The sequence below is a fragment of the Cavia porcellus genome, unplaced genomic scaffold (genome assembly GCF_034190915.1).
Source record: "Cavia porcellus strain 051 isolate PalLab524CR breed Dunkin Hartley unplaced genomic scaffold, mCavPor4.1 scaffold_25, whole genome shotgun sequence".
In the NCBI taxonomy this organism is placed as follows: Eukaryota; Metazoa; Chordata; class Mammalia; order Rodentia; family Caviidae; genus Cavia; species Cavia porcellus.
This window is the reverse complement of record NW_026947508.1, coordinates 6,196,335-6,219,138: the sequence shown is the minus strand read 5'-3', so window position 1 is coordinate 6,219,138 and position 22,804 is coordinate 6,196,335. Positions and strand designations below refer to the sequence as shown.

Genomic DNA, 22,804 nt, shown 5'->3' with positions numbered 1-22,804 from the left:
CGTCGCCCATTCCAGCCTAAAGTGAGGGAAATACCACAACTTTGAGGCTTACGTTTCAGTTTTTACAGAAAAAAAGAATTTTGTTTTGAGGAAAGGATTCCTCCCCCACACCCAGGTAATATAAAAGCCTTTAAACAACTTCCTGGATTGTTATGTAATTAAAGAGTTCCAAGAATAAAAAGTCTAGATTCTTTTTTGATTGATTAATTGTTTTCAATTCACCAAAAAAAAAAAAAGAAAGAAAAGAAAAATGTCCTAAATTCCAACAGAACTAAAATAGACTGTGTCTGCTTCAGACCCTGAATTTGTCAGGCTCATTTTATGGCACATCCAGAAATACCATTGAATTGTAACCGGACGACCCCAGGCCTGACCTTAAGATGACCTTGTTTAGTCATCTCACTTCCACTGTCCTTTGCATCTTTCTTCCGCATTCTTTACTGTAGCAGGTGGCCTCCTTGCCTGTAGCCAGTCATCCTGCAGCTAGGGTCAGTGACCCAAGAAAGGACCTCAAAGCAGAAGTCCTGCACATTCTCCAGAGGGCAATGCTGCTGCTGAACACGGCTTTGGCCGTGATGCCCTTGGCCTTCTAGCTGGTGCTTAATTATCTGAATCAGGCAACCTCTCTGCTCCATTGTTAGAAAGGAAACTAGCACTTGGATGTGGGGATGGGGTGTCGCTGGTCCTCAGGCCCCACAACCCCACAGCAGTGCACAGCGGCAGGAGATCTCCGCTGCGCTCGGCACCCGCCGTGGGCTCTGTGACTTCCTCCTGCCCCGTCCCCAGCCTGGCTGTGCAGTCATGAGAACCTGTACCTTTCTTCTTAAGGAATGCTCTCCTGGTCGCAAGGGGGCTCTGGCGGACCCGGGAATTCTGTAGAAACTTCACTGCTGTGGCAATCTGGTGAGTGAGATAAAACAGAACAGAGTAAGCTTCAACAGTCTGGATTGCAAGATGAAAAATTCTGAGTTCCCTGGGCCCTAGACACAAGTGTACACTGTGGTCAAATGTTTAGCTATTTCTTAAATTTCATATCCACCTAAATGCAAGACTGGACTACTTGGCCGTCTTCTTTTGGCTTTGACTCTTCCATCTGAGTCCATCAATCTAATGCCTGAACTGAGCTTTGTGGCCCTGCAAGGAGCTGTTCCTATCTCCTCTCCCCGAGCTGCCCCTTCAGCCATGCTCACGCAGTCAGCGCCCTTGCGGCACGGACGCCTTTTCCCTGGCGGGCCTCCTTTCCGCCTCCACCCTCTGCGTGTTACACACGTACACACACTCCTCGGTGCAGCCCTTTATAGCCAGTTCTGACTCCTCGGGACCTTCCTTACGTGAGCAAGCCATCCCCGATCTCCCCATTCCCTTCAACTCCTCAGTGCTGCCATTGCACCATATAATTGAAGGCATAATTACACTGCCTTCCAGCGAGCAGGCAGCCTCCCTGGCTCCACTGCACGCAACTGAGGGGAAGAGACCGAGCGCCCACTCAGAGCCTGGCAAAGTACTGAGTGCCCACGGACATGGAAAGGGAACATGAAAGAGACAAAACACATGCTTGGTCACAACAGTCCCACCTGTGCATTCCGAGGAGCCTTCAAAGGGCAAAGTTGGGGGTTCTCTGATGTAAGCTGACAGACTGACAGATTATCCTATCTCTGGTAATGAACATTATTTCAAATCTTTGTATCTAATAACGAACAAGCTGAGGAGGGGATGAAGGGAAACTGCTAACAGCATTAATCTCTGTGTCACTCGGCACACACAAGGCCTGGGTTCACACACTGCCTGTCCGCTCCCATTCACTGATGCTGGTCTTACTAACCTGAGCTGCCCACCTGTCTCAGGTGGGAGCCAGACTGTCTGAATGAGAGGCTCTATTCTCAACACCAAAACCAAAAGCACTGTGTGGTCTCCTGTTGCAGGCCCTGCAGTTAGTTCACTTGTGAGCTGCTGAAAACATTTTGGGGCCTGCCACCCAATCACATGCCAGTGCCCCTGAAAGCCAACCCCAGCTCCCTGTGGGTCATGAGCTGCCCTCCAAAGCCACGGACAGCACTGACAAACGACACGGGCTCCAATGAAGACCAACCATCTCAAGCTAAGGAAAAGCCAGCCTGGAACTTCCAGAACTCAAACTACCTATCGCCCCCTTGGTTCCTCCACCAGATCACCTCGAGCTGCATCAAAAACCAAGAAAAATGGAACTTTATCTAGAACACTGATGTGTTTTGATGAAAAGATGGAGGGATGAGAGATAGAAAGGAAAGGAAATGAGTAGAGGAGGGAAATAAAGAGGGAAAAGGCAAGAGAAGACAAAACACAAGCAGGAAAAAAATAAATTTTAAAGAAGGCAAGAAGGAGAAAATAAAACCCAAAGGAAGAGAGGCGCGTGCTCTGGAAATGGAAGAGAGAAGAGATACACATTCAGGTCCCATGGGTTCAACACCAATCTGCACTGCTCAGATGGTTCTGGGATAATTGTTCTTCACCTGGAGGAAAAATGCACCTTCAACACACAAGAAAATGACAGTATTGGTAACGCGGCAGTCTCTGTGGCTGCGATGTGTACGCCAGGTGTCGGAGGAAATGTGGATGAACAGGTCTTAGGCAGGAGATGCAAATAGCTCCCATCATTCACCCACATAGAAAGAAGCCTTCCCGCATCCTTCCAAAATTTCCCATGACAGAGAAAGAAAACAAAATCCCACCACTAAAACGCACAGGTTTCACCTTGCTTTTTTAATATAGTCCTTGGTATATGCATTTCTGGTCAGAGAGCAAAGTTCTGATGGGTTTAATGGTGCACTCAATGCAGTGCTTGGCGCATTCCATCAATTTTTTTTTTAAAATTGCATCTCTTATTTCTTTAAATACATTAATCAGCCTAGTGTAGGCAAAACGGATCCATCGGACAATGCAATAAACATGAATTATCATCTATCCAACACGCATAATGGCTTAAAAATACATAATAGCAGGTGTAGTTTAAATGATTAGTTATTACACCTGTGGTGGGTCTGATTCAATTGGGAAAAATCATCTTTAATAGGTTAAAAGGTTTAGATCACCATGCTTTCCTTAAAGTGGCTGCAGAGAGGGAATGATGGAGTGCTCTGTCATTAGTAATTCATTTAAGAAAAACGTGGGGGATATAGCAAAGAACAGCATAAACGAGCGAATCCAATTTAAACATCAGGTAAAGTAGAAAACACCTTTTAAAAAAGCAAGATAAATGAATTTGGAAGGGAGATGAAATTGACGTATTTATTTTAACGGGAATTTGACAAAGTCCCAGCACACTTGAAACTTGCAAAAATATGAACAATTTCTTTTAAAGTTTCCATTCACTAATTTCAAGTCATATAAAATGATACTGCCAAACACCTACATAAAGTGTATCTGAGGCTTGTTTATGTTCCTCTTGATCTTTGTCTGAAAATGCAGGTGGCAGGCAAATCACATATTTAACAGCATCGATATCACTACATGCAAAAATATAAAGCACCCAAACTAACAGCCTCAACATAATGTGCTGAACAAGAAAGACACCCCAATAAGCGGCTCCGTGTAAGTGTCAGCCTATGGAAACCTCTCTCCTCCTTGCACTAATTATTCTCCCAGCTACTCCTCACTGCTCTCCTCCCTCCCCACAGGCACTGACCCTACAAGGGAAGAGGGGAGGGCCTGGCCAACCCTTGGCTTTGTAGCCCTATGATTCATACATCCACAGGAAAAGATTTCCCAAACTCCTTACCCATGATGCAAAGATTTTCACCCGCTGAATAACTGTCAGGGCACTCACTTTGGGCCTTTCACCCGCCTATTGTTGGACACTTTTCATTAACTTCATGAAGCAATTCAACTGACTTTCCTCTGCAGAGGCCCAACGCACACAACTCGCTTTTGTTGGATTCAATGATGGGGTACTGCAGCCTGTCCTGTGTTATCGTTTGATTTTCTAATTAGAAGATGAATGTGACTATTCATGGGATATATTTGCGCCCAACTAAATTACATAAATTCAGGCCAAATCTTCCGCCTCAATGTCAAAGATGTAAAACGGAGACAGGAACTTTATTGCACACGTTGTGGGAGTGCAGCAAGCCAGGGAAAATCCTGGCGCAAGGCTCCCAATGCCGCTGCTGAGCCACTCGCAGCAGAGTCCGTGATAAATATGGAATTGCCTTTCCTCTCCCCTTCTCCTGCACTGATTGAGTTCTTAATGAATGCACCTCAAATTGCCAGTAGCTAGTTTAAAAAAAGTACAGATGACAAACTCAGAAGAAAACAGAAGCAAAGTTTCTCACTCTCCATAATCCCTCCGGCCCAATCATCCAGCTTCCTGCCCACCCCAGGCAAAATAAAACAACCCTGCCACCATCAACTGCACAATTTTAAGGAAATTAGGTAATTTTCACTGGTTATCGCATTAGAGATGGAGGAAAAACCAAGGTGCAAAGGAGAGCAGTATATTCTTTGCCATCTCATAATCTAACTATAGTTAGCAACTTGGAAAAAGAAGGGGGGACTTCAGGTCAAAAAACACCTTTGGATCCAAGATGATCAGCCTACTGAGAGAGATTTGTGTTTAAGAACAGGATTTGTAACTGTATAAATCAATGGAGCACAGTGTATTCAGGGGTTATCTGCTGTGAAAGGCGCACTGTTAAATGCATTGTGTGGGGTAAGTAATCCCTAGTGGGAAGAATCCAGGTTTCTGACAGTCTTCACTGAAGAGATGCTTCCTATGTATTTTCCATTCTCCTACAAAAGACCTGCCACACTATAATCTTCAGAGTGCACACTTTATTTTCTGTGCGAGGGGGACGGGAGAACAGAACCCGCCTAATAAGGAACCTGGGGTTTGAGGGAGCTTAGCACTTTGCACCTGACATGTAAACCTGATACATTGTCTCCAGTGACACCTATTTGGAATGCCACCAATTCCAGCACTCCTGTGTACTATATACACATCTATCTCCTAAAATGTGAGCATTCATTAGCCATTTTAAAATATTAAAAATATTCAAAAATTAATGGCACTAACAAGCCAAGCCAAGTCCTTTTTATCCCAGAGTGATCACAACTAGAGGACAAGGGGAAATGGCCAGTATTTGGGCCTAAAACCCCACTCCAGCGCTGCCGCTGTGCGCTGCTCAGAAGATTAAATTGCCTGGAAAGGTTCCTCTGCTCCTGCTCTAAAGCAGATACCCAGAATCCTGTTAATAAGCATTAGACCAAAGCCAACTCAAGTTTTAACAAGGGCTGACTTTAAAAGTCAGGCAGTGCTGCAAAGGAAAGAACTGTCTTGAAGCAAAAATGCTGCGTTTTAGTAAGAAATCAGTACTCTGTCAGGAGTTCCTTGACAAATATGGTCATCGGTGGCACAAGGAAATAGTTGCAAAGCAGCTGTTAATCAGAGAAGCACATCGTAGAACGCTGATGCTAGCACTCATGAAAAAATGCAACGGGCTAATTATGAAGCTATATATCTCACTAAAGAGGCCACGTTCCTTGAGATTCCAGGCAGAGCACTCTCGGATCCAGGGTCCTAGGACAGCATAATTCTGATTTTCTACAGCCAGCGTCCTCTCTGATCTACCATTCACAAGCCAGGGCGCTCCGTTTCTCTACAGCTAGGGCACTTTAGGAGGGAGGGAAGGAAACACTGCAGCCACAAGCCACATTCCAAGATGCTGCACGAATTTGTCCAGAAGTGACACCCTAAAGTAGGAGACAAATCCACGAGCATGTGAAAGAAAGGCAACCGTGGAGTCACACTCAAGTGTGGCAGGAGGGCAGATGTGTGTGAGAGTCAACAGAGGGACACTGCCCCACCCCCGTGCCCAAATGGAAAGAAAGAATAAAAAGCAGCATCAATAAACAAAAAATTAGAGATGACTGGTTTTGAAATCTCAAGAGGGAGGAAGGGAGCTTCCAGAAGGCTGCTCTCTCTGAGCATGAAATCCAACTCAGGGAAGCCACGGGGCTCAGGCCCAGGTAAGAAGGGAAAGTTAATATGCAGAACAAGGCTCGGTCAGCCAAAATTCAGTATGATCCTCTGCAAGGACAAGGAGGAATCGGCCCCTGAAACCAGACGAGTGGGAGCGGGGTGGCGGGAGGGGCCCAGCATGCCTGGAGCAAAACCACTGGAATGGCAAGAGGGGAATAACCTTGAGGTGGACAGGCAGCTCCAGCAGCCAAGCACAGAGCCAAAGTGCCCCCTAGCCGGAGCCGGCGGAGGCACAGGCCACAGGCGGCCGCTCCGCTAACTCACACAGCCCAAATTAAGTGTTTTCACTCAGGGAAAATGAAATGTTTTGCAAGATGAAACAGAATGAAAATTGAGGTTTTAGGTAATTACTAGTTGGCATTTACATATCACGGGCTGGTTCAACACCTATTCATTTTCCTCTTTTATTTTCAATTTTTTAAAATTGCTCTTTAAAAATGAACAGATGACAGTGACAGGATTTTTTTTTTTTTTTTTTTTTGTACTCTTTCCCCCTCTCTGGGGGTTACAAAATCAAGTAGTACCTTTTTAGCCCATTTAGATAAGGAGGAGGAGGAGGAGAAGGAGAAGAAAGGAACATCCACAAAAACCACAAGTTCAAAACGGAAGACTGAGCTGCACTGAGCTCACCCTGCGCCTGAGCTCCAGGGCCCTGGCGCTGGAAGAGTTAAAGGAAAGAGCCTCTCTTTCAACTGGAATTTCCTGATTTTGGTTACTGTGTCCTTCCCATTGTGGATTTGGGTTACAATCCTGTACTAATTAAGCTTGTGGGCCCTAATTTCCTTTGTTTTACTTTCCTCTGTCCTTTTGTTTTTCACATTAAAGAAATAAAGTATCTCTGGCAGAAGCCACAGAGTTGACCTGATAGAACATAATATATTTTAGGGTCTATTGTGTAAATCTGTATTTAGGGAATTCTAAAGCATGCATTATTGACCCTACTCTCTTCAAATATACTGATGGATGAAGTAAAAGCCTTTATGAAAAGCAACTTCACGAGTGCAAAAACTACCTTTCAGTGTGAAATATCTCTGCCATCTGAATTTTTTTTCTTCGCCCTAGTTAAAATACTGCATGAATGGCTTGCCAGAATGTTATTGTTATTTTACTAAAGTAGCTCTTCCAGAAACGTCCATGTAAATAAAAAGCATCTTAAACCATCATGCACAAATATCAGATGATGGTAGCCTAGAGGGTGACTTGGGTGAGGCTTTCCTGTGAGCCACGGACTCTGGGTGCCACCTTCCAGCCCACAGGGAGCTGCAGAGCTTGTGGCAGCTGCAGATGCTGCACTCAACTGTGACTCCGCTGCAGAACGAGCTGAAGAATACATGCTTGCTGGAGAGGAAATGAAAACACTTGCTTCTGGGTTGAGAAGATCAAAGTTCCTTTTTAGGAAAGGTTGAGAAGGAAAAGATTTTCTCCTTCAGGGAGAAAGAAAAGCAAATTTAAATGCCTTGTCCCCATACATCCCCACCTGAATTTAGATAGCAGCCCCTCTAATTTTTGATGCAACCAACAAAGCAGTTACCCAAAGAGGGGAGAAAAAAAGGATGACATTTGCCTTTTCCTTGGCTTTGAAATCCAACTGGCAGCAAATTGTTTGAAGTCCTGTTTAGAGAAGAAACTGTAATAGCCTCCATACTGAAAAGAGGAGGAAAATGCCATTATACACGGATCACAGTAGCAGTGACCTCAGTGCAGAAGGCAAATGAGCTGGCTGCAAGCCAGAGGTTCGGCCAGCGTGCCAGGAACAGAAATGCAAGGACTGTGTGCCAGAGTCCAGCGGCAAAGATTGAGTGCTCGGGCCCAGGAGGTACCAAGAAGAGGCAAGAAGCTCTATTTCCTCACCCAGCATCTTTCCACAGCTTCTTGACTGTTCCTTCTAGGAGTCTGCCTTGGTTTTATTTTCAATATTCCTCTAATTTCCCTGTACTGTTAAAGAGGAAGCACTGGGCTTCGTGTTGTAAAATTAATGAAGGTGTCAAGCTGTTGAGTTGAATCACTCCAAAGGAATGTAATGACTCAGTGTCCAAGATGCTCCCTAGGAGAACTGTGAGCTCACATGGTGACGGTGGCTGGTGACTCCAGCGCTAAAAATATGTAGCACGCAGTCCCTTGGACCTTTCTAATGATACTGACTCCGAGGCTCTTCCTCTGCCACTGCATGAATTTTATGCCTTCTGAAAGTTACTTTTCCACTCCAGGAACTTCAGGTGCTCAGCAGATGCAGGCCCGCCTCAGTTCTCCCTCTTTTTGAAGTCTGGGCCAGAGAGAGATTGTGGAAGCTCTCTCGAGTCATGCACGATTGAGCTGTGTGATGATTAGGAAGGGGATGGAAAACTGTTGCATCCTGGATAGAAGCAACCTCAAGCATTAAGGCATCACTGAGGTTAGACACTGAGGAGATAGCTATGGCGGGGGAGGGGGCTCCCCTCTCATAAGGGCCGGACAGCTTCTGCTCTTCGGACAAGATGGATTCCCAGATTCCAAAGATTACCTCTGGACAAGAGACTCTGCCTACTGTTACCCACATGCAGCACAAAACTAAAACCTTCAAGAAGCCATCAAGTGTGGCCCTCCCGCCAGATAGCATATAAGAAAATTAGACAAAGACTATTATCAAACAGATTTGAATTCAAAAAAGAACCGGTCAGCCAGGTGTGTGTACGTTTGTAACCCCAGTACTTAGGGAGAATGAGGTAGGAGGACTGTAAGTTTGATACCCGTCTAGGAGACCCTGTGTCAAAACTAAAAATAAAAATAAAAAGGGTGGGGGACATACCTGAGGAGAAGAATGCTCCTGGGTTCAATCCCTAACACCACAAGAAAACAAACAAAAGAGATCCAGTCATAGCTTAGAAACAGCTCAAATCCAAAAGACAGCAAGAGAAGAACTTGAAATAACAAATGTGGGTAGCTAAAGATCAGCTTTAGCTTCACAGGAAATGGAGGAAAATAAACAATTTAAGTCTGCTATTAACAGAAGACCACCAAATCCTAGTTCCTGCCATTATTTGAGATTATTTATTTTATGGCATAAGGGAAAAAACAGAAGTAGGAATTCCAAAAGGATGATTCATAATAGAGTAGGCTGGCACACTTAAAAATCTTCAAATTGACAGCAACATGATAAGGATTGGGAACTTACTTCTCAAACGGTCAAAGGCAATCAGTTCCTCACAAGGGAAGTCAGCAAGCAGGACAATCAGCAGAACCAGCTCTGACTGTAAGTGGGGCGATGGACACTAGACATACCACATGTCACCTGAAACAAGCTGGTGGCCTCTGGGGCAGGTGAGGAAGTATCAGAATGTTCACACATCCCGAGCGAAGTTAGGGTTATGGAACTGACTTTCATATCTGCTGTACTACCAAGGTGCAAATCCCAGAAGAAAAACTTAGTGAGGAGATACCAGTTCAGCAGCTCCTCCGATAAACCTCAATTTGGAAATTTTCAGCTCAGCAAGGAAATCTATCACACAGAGAAACAGTCTTCACAGTTTTGAACCATTCAGCATCCTTTCACTAAACATTCCTGTTACTCACAACCTCAGCTTCCCATAAACAAACATGTACTTTAAAAGGTTAATGATTCCACCAGGCCCCAGTGACATCTTGGCCATGCTGCCACTGACGGGAGGGTGACCAGGAGTCTATATGCCCTTGAGTGATACTCTAACCATCCAGGAGATGCCAAATGAGCATGTACTGCGCTTACAATTAATGCCAAATTTCCCAGTTCTCACAATTAAGCAAATCAGTTCTACTGTACATTCTCCTCCTCTAAATCAATGGTAATTCATTTCAAATTCCTTCCTGCTCTGTCTGGGGAAACAGAGAGAGAAGTTTACTTGTGATATCCAAAGGATTATGAATTACCATCTTGCTCTGCAACCTTCTTGATTCCCCCAGACCCATTCACAGGATAAGGTATTTAGAAATTACAAAAATCCCTAAATGTCCTCAGTTTAGCACAAGGTTCCTGAGACATTGCTCATGGCTTTCCGTTTGCTGTCCTTTCTCTCTCTTCTTGCCTGTTTAAACACATGGACATGGAGTTATTAACTTTTACAGGAAAGACAAATAAAATAATGTCGAAGCAAGAACGCGGTGATGTCAGGCTGCAGCTAGCACCACTCATCTGTGGGAATCTGATTAGCGCTCGAGTGGCAGAACTACCTGGAAAAGTGCTCACAATCAAATAAAAAAATGATACCAAAACATTAACCTGATGGCTAAAAACTCCACATTTAAACAGTTAAAGTAATAAAGGAGCTTTTATTGAGTATTTTTTATATTTCATTATACCCCAAATTGACGAGGACTCCCGGATACATTTTCTAGACTTTTGGTTCCTCAAATCAAATGCTCTCTTGGATATTTTTTTCTTTTAACTGAAAGGAAACAGTATTTCTTGTAAATTTGAATGAAAAGATTAAAGCTTCTTCTACAATATCGACATCAGCCTTGAGTGCAAACACAGTCAAACACTGTCACAAACAGAAGCAATTTGTTGGCTTATGTACTTTAATTCTGAAGCTTTTCATAAGTCATGATTTTTTTTTAAATCTTACAAAAATACCAACATTTCCTCATTTGCACACATTATGTTCACCATCTGTATGGAAGAGAACTGAGGTAGGAGAGAAAGCAGTTAGGGTTCAAGAAACCTGAGCCCAGCGTCCCAACCCAACACTAATGCACCAGCAAACCCAGCCTCCCACACCCCCACTCCACGCCTCAGATCCCTTTATTTCTCTAAACTAAGGCATTAATGCTGGGTGTGGTGACATATCCACCCCCCATTTAACTAATAATTTTATTTAAATAAGACACAAGAACTTCTATACCAAAAAATACAAAACAGAAGCCACACACTTTCTAGTATAAAGCCATACTGTATGATAACTCCGATACGATTCAGCATAGTACATAAAATTAAACAGTGCAACTATATAGAAAATTTAAACAATTTCTGACAAATTTCTACAACTAAATGTAGGATATCTGTGAGCTCAGCACTTCTGACTTACAAGGCAAACTTACAAGGCAAAGTACAGGCTTTAATATGTGCTAAGAACTATTGAGCAACACAATTAATATTTAGATCCTCATAAGAAAATAAAAAGTACATGTCACTATAAATATCATACATCAGATTTCATCACTAAAATGGAACACACCTATAATTCTAGCACTCTGGGAGGCTGAGACAGGAGGATGGAAGAATTCAAGAACAACTTGAATAGATCAGTGACTTACTGAGACCCTGATTCAAAATGAAAAAAAAAATTAAAAGGGCTGGGATTATACAGCAGTGCAAAGGCTGTGGGTTTGAATCTCTAGTGCCACAAAAAAAAAAGTAGGGAGGGGTTTAAACAGATGATCGTCAGGCTCTCTGGCTGTGCCATTTTATAATTTCTAGGTCAATTCCACAAGGTAGTCTGTGATACCCAGGCCAAGGATATAGGTCAAGGAAGGTCAAGAACAAGACTCAACTTTCCCCAAGCTCAGCTTGCCAAGGCCACACCCAATTCACAAGAACAGAAAACCAACAGAGAGAGAAGAGAAGGAAAGGCAGGAGAAATTGGTACCACCAAAAAAGACATCATGAATTGCAAGTATTTTACACACAACAAAGCTTTACTCAAACTACTTCTATTTATTTTACATACAAGCTTAGTTATCTGATGTCCAAACACAGAATATTAAAAGCTGCGAATGGGAAAAGAAAGGAACCAGCTAGTACAGGGACACTTACAGAACAAAGGCATGACAACAAAAAAAGCTTAACAGCAAATGTCAAGAGAGAAACATCTATGAACAGCAAACAAAAAATTCAAAAAGCTTATTAGTTTGGGGTCATTTAGCATCGGTGGAGTCTCTTAAGAGTAGTGGCAAATATACAACATATTTATATTTCAACAGGTTTTGAAAACAAAGCTACACTTACAACACAGTGTAAACATTTACATCTAAAATGAAGACACTGAGTCATCAGGACTGAATTATATATAGTCCAGATACTCTGCTTCACACAGCAGGAAAGCCGGGACCCACTTACACTGTTCGCAGGCAAAGTCCTACAGGGTTCTGTTTTGCTTTGCTGTTTTCTACGGGTCCCGACAGCCACCAGACAGCGTGGCTCTGGAATGCTGAGGGGGCGGGGGCAGAGATGCTGCTTTTCTTACACTGAACAGGAACAGTTTTTATTCAAGTTAGATAAGGAAGCAGGAGGCCATAGGTTAGGGGATGACTAGTGACAGGGCAGTCACCAGCTCTTCATCTACCTCGGGAACTTAGGAAGTCAAAAGGAACCAGCAAAGTTGCTGCTTTTGCTATCACAGCCTGGGACAAGGAAAGAGGCCTAGGCAACCTGCGCCAGCTGGTCCCCCTCATGATTGAGGTCTCCCTGCCCACCAACCTTGACAAATGACCAGTGAACTTCCACTTGCACTTACGTTTCGCAGGGAACTCACTTCCTGACTCGCCTAAGAGACGTAGTCGTGTCAGGACTATTTTATTTTATTTTTACTTTATTTCTAAACAAGGCCTTCCTATATTATCCAGGCAACAAGTCTAGCCTCAAACTCTTGGGCTTAAGCAATCCTCTTGCCTCAGCTTCCTAAGTAGCTAAAATTATAGGCATGTGCCAGTGTCCAACTAAGAGTCCTTCTTTAAAATGAACTGAAACCTAATTTCCTAAACCTTCTATCCTTTGGCCCTGTTCTCTGTAAGGGAACAATACCAACTGTTCTACTTTTTGAAACAATGCTAGGTGAGGAATTAGAATAGGCTTCTTACACAAAGCCTTCTCGCTGCCCAGGTTGTGTGATCTCTGCTCTTACACTTGGTGTAAGAGTAGCCTTGCCCTTCTGGGAGAGCCAAGGCTATACCTGTAATGTCAGGATGCATTAGCAACGATAAAGGCCACAGTAATGCAAGAGACGACTTCACACACACGTCATTCCAGAATGGGTAAATTCAATCAAACATGGCAGTGCTTCCGACAGTGCTGTGATCACCAGGGCCAGCGCGTGTGACATGGACCCACTTACTGGAAGCTGCTGGAAACAGAAAGTGAGTGCTCTGCTCGAGACTGTAATGGACAGGGTTTTTTCCAGCCCGTAAGTGGTTTGGCATCTCTCTTTCTCAGGAATTACCTAGGAGTTCATTTCACATCCAAAGGCGGCAAATGAGACTTCAGAAAGGTTGAAGGAAAGTAAGAGAGAGGAAAAGAGGATGGTATTGCCACCCTTGCCTTAAGTACACACTGTTCTTACAGGGAGAGAAGTAAATGCTCTCAAAGTGCTAGTCAAGCATCAAAGCCAGAGGTGACCTGGCCCTAATTCTAACTCAGTCAACAACTTCTCGGGTGCCTTACCGAGCTACCCACCTTTCCTGTTTCTGCCTCTTCATCTGTGAAATGGAACCAGGACTACTGGAGACTCACCAAAGTGTTACAAGGAATAATTAGCTGGCATTTATGTAATACTTTTCATCTTCAAAGTAGGATTATTAGTCTATAAAGTAGAATAGATGTAGTTTGAAAAATCTTTTAAAAATCTAAAATAAAGCATGCAAGCAAGTTCTAAACAGCAGTATCAGCTGGTTCACCCTGCAGCAGCCAGAGCCTTGGCCTCCACAGAGACTTCCCCCACCCGCCTGCACTCCCCCCATTCAACCGCATCTGCCGCCTGAGACAAAGGTACCAAAACTCCTTTTCAGAGAAATGGCAGGAGAAAAAAGACATAAAGGAGAAAGAAAAGGTTAGAGGAAAAGCATGGCAGAAAAATGGGCAAATGACATGCCAGAAGGTGAGGAAAAATAAAAGAAATGAACAGAAAAGAGCAAGAAATGGAGAAAAGGTAAAGAATCTTATCTATTAGAAGAACAAAAACAGAAATAGAGGAAGAAAGAAAAAAACAAAAGAAAGGGAAAACTTCACAAAGGGAACATTTTTCCTGTTTTTCAAAGAAAAAGGCTAATAGTAAAAGTGAAACATTTTAGGGCTGGGATTTAGCTCAGCGGCGTAAGTGCCTGCCTTGCAAGCAGCACTATCATGAGTTCGATCCCCGCTACTGATAAAAGAAAAAGAATTCCTAATAAAAGAAAAACATTTTAAATGGGGGTATGTGGACAAAGAGCAGAGCATAGAAACACTGAAGATAAAGCTTTCAAGCGAATGTTCTGGAAACCAGAAGGCTGGAAGAGAAATCATTAGCAAGTCCATAGTGCGTCTACAGTGATACTGTGTGGATCAATTCATTTAACGCTGCCCTGTACATTTACAGAAAAGTACCTCTGATATAATAAAGGCTCATAAACACGCAGAAATTGGGTTAGACCCGTTTCGAATTCCTGCCAAACAATGGTTCAGAAAAATGAAGCTCTATTTTAATTAGCTGGATTCATGAGTGATTTGATAACAGCAGATGCTGTCTGGATGCTCTCAGCTTGATGGGCTCCACATACATGAACTTAGAGTGGTTTGATGCAATTAGGTGTTTCTTTCTGCTCCAACATGCCAGGTCCAAGGACCTGAGCCTGCGTGCAGCCCTGATGTTACTATATTTATCTGCACACTGATGTTTCACACTGCAAAGATGAGGGAGGTGATCACACAGCTAAACACCAGAGCAGTTTTTAAAAGTCACTGGTGGGCAGAGGGAATACTCTCATAATAAACTCTTTCTGCTGGGGAAAGAGAAGTTGGGCAGCTGTGTGAGAGAAAGCATGGAAGGAACCGTCTGTACAGAACCGTTTAATGCCTGAGCTGAAACACGACAGACCACGCGCTTCCAATTTTGCAATTCCAGTCCAGGGTACAGCAAAGGATTAGTGTGCCTAATGCACAGCCCACCCTGGGACTAAGTGGCCTTCAAAATGTTCTCTGTAATCAGGCATCCTATTATAAACCCAAAGCACCATTCCGAGACAGGCGATGGCATTCAGGACCACAACCCTGAAGTCTAAGTATCTTCGCCAGGTGCTTTCAAGCCGGACACCTTGCTGGACCCGCTCCCTTTTAAGCACTCTCCCATCTGAAGAGGGTTCTGCTTGCTTTTCCCAAAGCACTCACTGCCCTCTTCTATGACCACTTAGCACTGCACCACCCATCTGCACACAGCACCAACAGGACCTGCAGAGAGCTGGCAGCTTCCAGCACTAGGACGTGCCTAACAGGAGGACCTGATCGGTTAATTATCTGTCATTTTGTCACGCTGGGCTGAGACAGGGAGGATGGGGGGTGCTGCTGGGAGAAGCACCACGCATTGTGCTCTTCTTCCTGAAATTCTGAATTAGGCATCTGAAATCATTTACCCCCGTCAGAGGACATGCGGCACAGAGAGAACAGAAGACCAGGACTTTGGTGGCTCCTGGAAAAAAGGGACACCTGAACCCCACCACTACTGCGACTAGCCCACAGGAGAAACCCGCACACACACTTTACTTTCTCCTGGAGAGGAGAAAGCAGACATAAGGACCTTCACACCATCTCCCCTTTGCCAGCGCTAACGAGCTCAGCACTGTAAATAAAGGATGAAACCCTTGTGCCAGGAAGTGACAGGAGACATTGCTCCTGCACAGGGCCCAGACATGCTGGCTGTGGAGGGAACAGCAGGCTTTGGAAGGCAAGGGGCCCTGTGCCGGCAAGTGAAGGGAAAATATATATTTATTACATATAGAAAGCCTCGTTCTTCAAAAGTTATTTATTTCATGAAACCACTCTGCTAAATAAAGGTTTCAATCTAATTGAATCACAATCTGCATATTGTAAATGCTCCAAGTAAGGGTCTTTGAGACTCATTCTGTTCAGTTCAGGGGTTTGCTAGCAGATTTCCCAATATGTGCAGAGACAAAGAATGCAAGAAGAACACAAAGGATCATCCCTAAAACACATATTATTTGTTTTAGCCCCTGGCAGAGGGTCCAGGATGCAAAATGGGATAGTGCTAGTAATACCCAAAAAGACACGAAAACAAGAAGCCAACAGGCACTCAGGAGGCTGAAGCAAGAAGACTGCCGTGAGTTCCAGGCCAGTGTGCACTGCATCACAGCAAGATCCTGTATCAAAAAAAGAAAAAGAAAGAGCAAAAGCCAGGAAGGGATGTCCTACAGCATGAGGCCTGTCTGTAGGCAGTGTGTGGGTGGTCAGCAGCCCACCCGCCACTAGTCCCTTCTTCCCTTCCTGGGGAAGGCAGGCACTTGAGTCCCCTACCCATGTAACTCTCACTCTTCCTGCTCCTTCACATCTCAATTAGCCTCAGTTAATTAACAGAAATGCAAATAAAGGTTGTTGACAAAAGAAAAAAGGGCCAAAGGGAAAAAAAAAATTTTTTTTTTTGAGACAGGGTCTTGCTATGCAGTTCAGATTGGCTTTCAGCTCACTTTGTAACCCAGGCCAGTCTTGAACTTGCAACAATCTTCTTGCCTCAGCCTCCTGCATGCCAGGAGGACAGGCTTGCACCACCACACCCTGGCCTAAAGTTTTTTCTTAAGGCATTGGAGAGAAAGCATTCAAAGCAAAAGGTCATCCTACAAACAACTGGGGAAATGAGAAAGAAAAGGGACAGGTTAGGACTTCCCATAAAGATCTGAGAATGTTTAGGGTCACATGGAAAAGTGATCTAGGACAGAAGAGGAGACACTCAAAAGTAGAGACCATGATTCTAGAATTCAGCATTGCCAGGGACTGACTTAGCTCCCTACACTACATGTAATTTGTGGTTCTACTTCCTGCTCAACTCACTCAGTTAATTTTTTCAAGCACTGTCTCCCAGTGCCCAAAGGCATCCCTGCTTCCATTGTAACTGAGCATCTTGCCCTCCACACACTCTGATCATACCACCATCCGCTCCACTGCAGTGCGACCTTCATCAAGAAAAAAAAAGAAGTTTGGCTTCCCATTTGGCGAAAGAAAGAAAGAGAGAGATAGAAAGAAAGAATAAATATGAATTTAAAGGGGAATTCTGCCAAAAACCAAACCTCCCAAATCTGGTTCAGCCACATTCTTGCCCACAACCTGTACTTCTTAGTACCTCCCTACATTTTTCAAAATGCAGCTGCACAGACCTCTTAAAATTCAGATTTCTAGCACCTCTAATTACAGACTTCTTGAGCCAGGCTCCTTTAATTAATGAACCTGACTCCTCTCTCTTCAAAGGAAATCTGCATATGGGATATATCACAAGGTGAGCTGAACCTGGTCAGTGCTAGATCACTACCTAATGGCAGCCAGCACTCTGCACCCCGAACACCAGGGAAGATGCTCCACCCACGGCCCAGTTCAACACATCCCCATCTAGCACGAGCCAACTCTGCGGTTAAGACCATAAAACATTTCTTGGAACTTAAGTGGCGAGAAAGAAGCTTAAACTTTCTTGGGTGTGACCAGCAAAATCCAAAGAGAATTCTCCCTGGTTTGTAACCCCAACTTATTTTGTCCCTTCTGCCAGGATGGGCATGGACAGCAGGCAGGAGAGACGGTCCCTGGTCCCTGGTCCCTGGTCCCAAGGGAGTTCTGTCCCAAGTGCTCTGTGAACACTGGGGAAAATGCAAACACAACAGACCTGCAGCCAACAGCTACCCGCAGGCTGAAATAAAACTAGCTAGAAGGGCACTGCCACCTTAAAACAGGTAGAGAAGAGCTTGGGAAGCAAAAGCATTGTTCAGCAGGGCTGGAAGAAGCGGAACACAGAGCAAGGATGCCACGCTGCCCTGAGGGTCTGCTCCCAGGACCCCTCACAGGCTGTACACCTCGGGCTCCTCCAAACCAATACCTGACCTCCCACCTCGGAGAACTGGTTTTCCTTCAGTGGTCCTGGGCCATAGACTGATCTGTTTCCGCCTGCTGCACAGGCCCCAGCTCAGCCTATAGCTGCTCTGCTCAAAGTGGTTGTAAGCTGGCTTGGAACCATGATTATCTGGGAAAGCAAACTGTCTCTGGCTGCAACAAAGACTGGAAATGGTTGCATACAAAGTCATAGAAGCCAGAACAGACAAGGTCTGTGTCAAATCAAGAAGATCCCAGGTAAAACTTCACACAGTAGATGTGCGGAGCAGTGCAAGACTCCAACAGATCAGGCAATAATGAAAATATGTTTTGTTCTGTCATTACCAGCTGATAACCATTTCTCAAGGGTCCCACAGCAAACCCAAAGGGACAACATTTGCATGGCTGACCAAATAAACACACCTGTTCTACAAAGAGAGAAAAAGTTTTCAGAATATGCATCCAGTAGTAACACCCTTTTAACAACCCTTTCAGTTTCTCATATATGCCTGGGCTATAAATGCAGACTTGGGAACTACCAGGTTTAACATGAAAACCAGGCACACAACCTTGGCCTCTTAGATCTTCCCAGGGTATTTCACAGTGTACATAATGAAAAACTGAACGAGGTCATTCAGAATTTTGTCAGAAGCCAGATGCTGTGACACACATCTGTTATCCCAACACTCAAGGCTGAAGCAGGATTACCTAGAATTTGAGGCCAGCCTGGACTATAGAATGAGACTCTGTCTCAAAAGAAAAAAATAAGGAGCTGGGAATTTAGCTCAGCATGATAAGCAACTGCCTTGCAAGCATGTGGTTGTGAGTTCGATCCCCAGCACCGATTATAATAATAATAATAATGAAAAAAAAAAAGAAAAAAATGTCTGTCAGAAAAGAGATTTCAATGTTTTAGCGAGTTTCTGCTACATAATTGAGGGAGGAGCAGCTAAGAGTAACATTCGTTCTATCCTACAGTTAAACCCTCAAGTCAAAGAAAGGCATGTTCACTGACCACTGAGTCTAACTCACCTGTCTTGCTTCCTGGCATGGCTACCTGCCACTGTTATGTCCAATGCCCAGGGGCTAACACAGGCTATCATTTCTGTCTCCCTTTAGATCCAGTCTCCAATTCTATTAGCATGCTGCAACCTGGACCTGGCCGACCACAGTCACTGAGACACAACGGACTGATTATAAGAAGAAACCACTTCCTTTTTCCTAAATCACAAGCAGCCAGAGCTGGCTGAAAGATTTTTCAATTTGGCTTGGTTTTCCAACCAAGATATTCACAAAGTTCATTGTTCTTTGAAGTGGAAGCATTTAATTTTCCAACAAACAAGTAGAAGCACAGGACAAGCTAATTCAGAACTGAGGATGAAACTTGGGATATGCAAAAATAAGGTGCAGGAAGTAGCTGAGATCAGGAATGTCCAGGGATTCTTGGCACAGGAGGCCAGAGCGCGGGCCAGGCACTCTCCTTCCAGGGTGTCTCAAGGGGAAATCACCCATCGATCCAGGACCCGTGCGTTCTAGGACTAATCCCTTACCTCGGAACAGCCTCTGCCTCAAATTCCTGCTTGCGCTTTAATGTTTAAATTATTAAATGCATTAATGTATTTACATTATTCAAGTCTTATGTGCATTTTTCTAAGATAATTTATGTATAAGAGTTTGAATGTCCATGACTGTTAATGTCTACAACCCTTCCTGTTCATTATTGATTCTGGAAGAAAAAAAAAGTCAGAGTTTTAATGCCTTATTTTTAATGTATTAAGAGTCTGAATAAGTGCATTCTCTTTTTTCTTTTGTAATTTCATAATTTAAGTAGTGCATTTATTAAACTGACACAGTATGAATTGTGGTGAAGCCTGGCACGGCTCCACGCTGCCGAGCGGCCCGCTCCTCCGCTCTGTGGACCAGGCGGCAGCGCGCTCTCAGCACTCTTCCCACCTCCTCAGGACCGAGGCAGGGACTAGCAAGGGCTTGCCCAACTCCTGCTCCTGGAAGAGCACTCACTGCTTCAAGTTCTTGCCTGAATCCACTCTCCCTGCTCCCCAGACTTTCAAAATACCAGTGAGTGCATTAGACGGAACGTCTTCTCCCTTCCAGAAGTCCTCCTCTGGATGCTCCTCATCTGGATGCACTGTGGGTTATATTCAAACAGAGCTCGCAATCAGCATACAATTTTCAAGAACAATAAACATGCTAGAAGCTTAGCATAGCAAAAACAAGCAAACAAAACGACTGCTTTTTAAAAGAGATCTCAAACAGATGACACCTCCAACTTGTGCAAAAAAACTTTCTTTTGAAATTGAGTTTTCCCAGCAGAGGGAAACAAAAATCTCTTAACTACAAGCCAACAGAGCGACAGTGACACCCAATGGCCTCTTAGTTCAATCCCAACTGAGTATTCCCCAGTGCTGTCCCCACTGGCAGGTCTCAGGGCCACAGCTCCTGTGTGAACACAGACGCTTACATGAAAATCAGGTATCAGCATTCATCACAGAACTGAATCACTAATGGATCAATGCCCTGCTGATCTCAAACCACACGCAAATTACATGTACTTATGCACATGTGCACACAATGCACACATGTGCACGCTCACAGAGGCATCATCCATGGACCAAGCAATGCTGTATAAATCAACTTGTAGTTAAAGGAAGGAAACCAGAAGTTTTCACTGCAATTTCTGGCCCTAACTTTGCCATTTCTCAGGTCACTCACAAATGCACACACACAAAATACATATACTGCTGGGTATGGAAATAAGCACCAGTAATCCCAGCACTCTGGGAGGCTGAGGCAGGAGGATTATAAGCCTGGTCAACTAAGTGACTTAGTGAGACTGTCTCAACACAAAAAATAAAAAGGGCTGGGAGGTAGCTCAACACAAAGACCCTGGGCTCAATCCTCACTACCACCACCAAAAAAAGGTATAGACTATTTTATATATTTTCTTCTTTCCGTTTTTCTATGTTTTCTTATTTCCTTTTTCTTTTCGTTTTTGGCTACTCATTACCATTCTTTAACTGTTACAATTTATAACAGCATATAATGTTAAATAATTACAGGGAGCGGAGCTCACTCTAGTGAGGATATAAACGCGCTGTGGGAATCTACAGATTTAAACAAATAACACTCACAGCAGGGGGTAAGCGGATGAATTAGCATTAATATCCTGCCTGGGAGATCCCAGTGCACTGGTACTGCTTAAATACAGATCTTTTCTGTAACAGTCAATATGACAGCTCCCGGCAATAAGACCCCTTTCCCTTTCCCAGTCAATATAGCAGCCAGTGAAAATAGAAATGTCCCTATAGCAATCAATATAGCAGCCAGCTAAAATAAGCCCTTCCCTTTTAAGGGCTATATAATAGTCAGCTAAATGGAAGAATTGGCACTCCTGCTGGAGAGTTCAGCAGAGAAGCCAAGGAACGAACAGGCGTGAGCACTCAATGAGGCGCTGCTCTTCCAAGAGCTCTGCCCCAGGTGGCGAGAAAACAGCTGCAGGCTGGGACTGTGGGCAGAGCCTTTGCAGGTTGCTCCCAGGCCCTCAGAGCAACTGCACATGTCAAAAGCAGCATACAGGGCCACCCCTTCAGGAAGCTTCATCACAGTGGCCCAGAAAGCTTAGGAGTTTGTTCCAACTGTCACCTGGAACAGAGGAACTTCTGTCCCAGTGGGAAAGGGGCCTTGATTTAACCCACTTCACCTGCTGCACACTAGCAGCAGGAGAGTGGGGTGTAGAGTTAATAGCCTATGCTTTTCTGTTGTCCAACATCAGGGATAAGGCTTGTATCCGAATCAGACTCCTCACCAGAGTGAAAAGCCCAGTTTCCCAGTTTAATTCGTTTTTAAAATTCTCAGCTGTCTATTTATTAAACATTATAATGGCACCTTATTTTACCCTACTTATACTAGAGAAGCATTCTCTTTCTTTGAAGGTATACAGGGAAGAAGTTTCATGATAACAGAACTCAAGGAGCCAGGCATAAAGCACACCTGCAATCCCAGTGGTCAGGAGGCTGAGGCTGGAGGACTTGTAAGTTTGAAGCCAGCCTGGGCTACACATGAATCAAGGGCAGCCTGGCCTTAAAAATAAAAAAGAGAGATTTCAAGGGATGGCGGCCCTGGTGGCCTACACAGACGAAAGGCCGTTAAAAAAAAGCAGAGGATGAGGATGCCCCACACCTAAGCTTCAGAGAGTTCTTCATTAGAACTAGAGACTTCTAAAACTAGTTCAGCTGGGTTTAAGGACTGACTAATGCAGAGTACAACCGCCAGCACCGGCATAGGTTTCCAGTGAACACTCCTGAAGTAATGGTTGGGATTCTGCTATGCTACAAAGCAGACGAACACTGGAGACCCACCCCACCTTCATTAAAATTCGACAATCTGTCTACCACCCTTGGGTAATTCCACAGAGGGTCCCTGTTTCCCTGGCCAGGTGTTTAACACCCAACTGATGCTCAAATCATCAATCAGGTGACTCAGGCAAGTGCCGCAGTGTCAGGTATCAGGAAAAGAGTCTGCAAGTTCTGGTGCAGAACACTAGGCCTTAAAAATTTAGATCCCAACACCTCACTAAGCCACAGGAGCAGGTGCTCTTTCCTTCAGGAATTCCAGTTAAATTATACCTTCAGAGAGAGGGGATTAGCAGGCCACGCTCTCGCGCGGCATTCACATTCTGATTAGGTCTCACAGCCCATAAAAGAGAAGTTATAGGTCTCACAGTCCATAGAAGCCACAGACCCCTCAGACAGTAAAAGTCCTAGGTCCTATAATCCACAAAAGTCACAGGTCCCAAAGGCCACAGAAGTCATAGGTCACCACAAGGGGTGGCACATGCCTATGATCCGCGGTACCTGGGAGGCTGAGGCCAGGGTATTACAACTTTAAATCCAGCCTGGGCAGCTCAATGTGATCCTTTCTTAAAATAAAAAAATATAAAAAGGGCTGGGGAGGTAACTCAGTGGTAGAGCACTTGCTTAGCATACACAAGGCCC

The 22,804-nt window shown here is 44.3% G+C and overlaps 1 protein-coding gene across 2 annotated transcripts in view; it reads right to left on the bottom strand.

Annotated features, from left to right (window-relative positions):
- Pex14 (peroxisomal biogenesis factor 14) overlaps window positions 1-22,804 on the bottom strand; it is a 142,241-nt gene that overhangs the window by 85,427 nt on the left and 34,010 nt on the right. For both annotated transcript variants that reach the window (XM_003471210.5, XM_005004367.4), the window contains exon 3: window positions 816-900. In XM_003471210.5, the coding sequence (XP_003471258.2) occupies window positions 816-900 (85 nt within the window). The remainder of the gene's footprint in view (window positions 1-815; window positions 901-22,804) is intronic.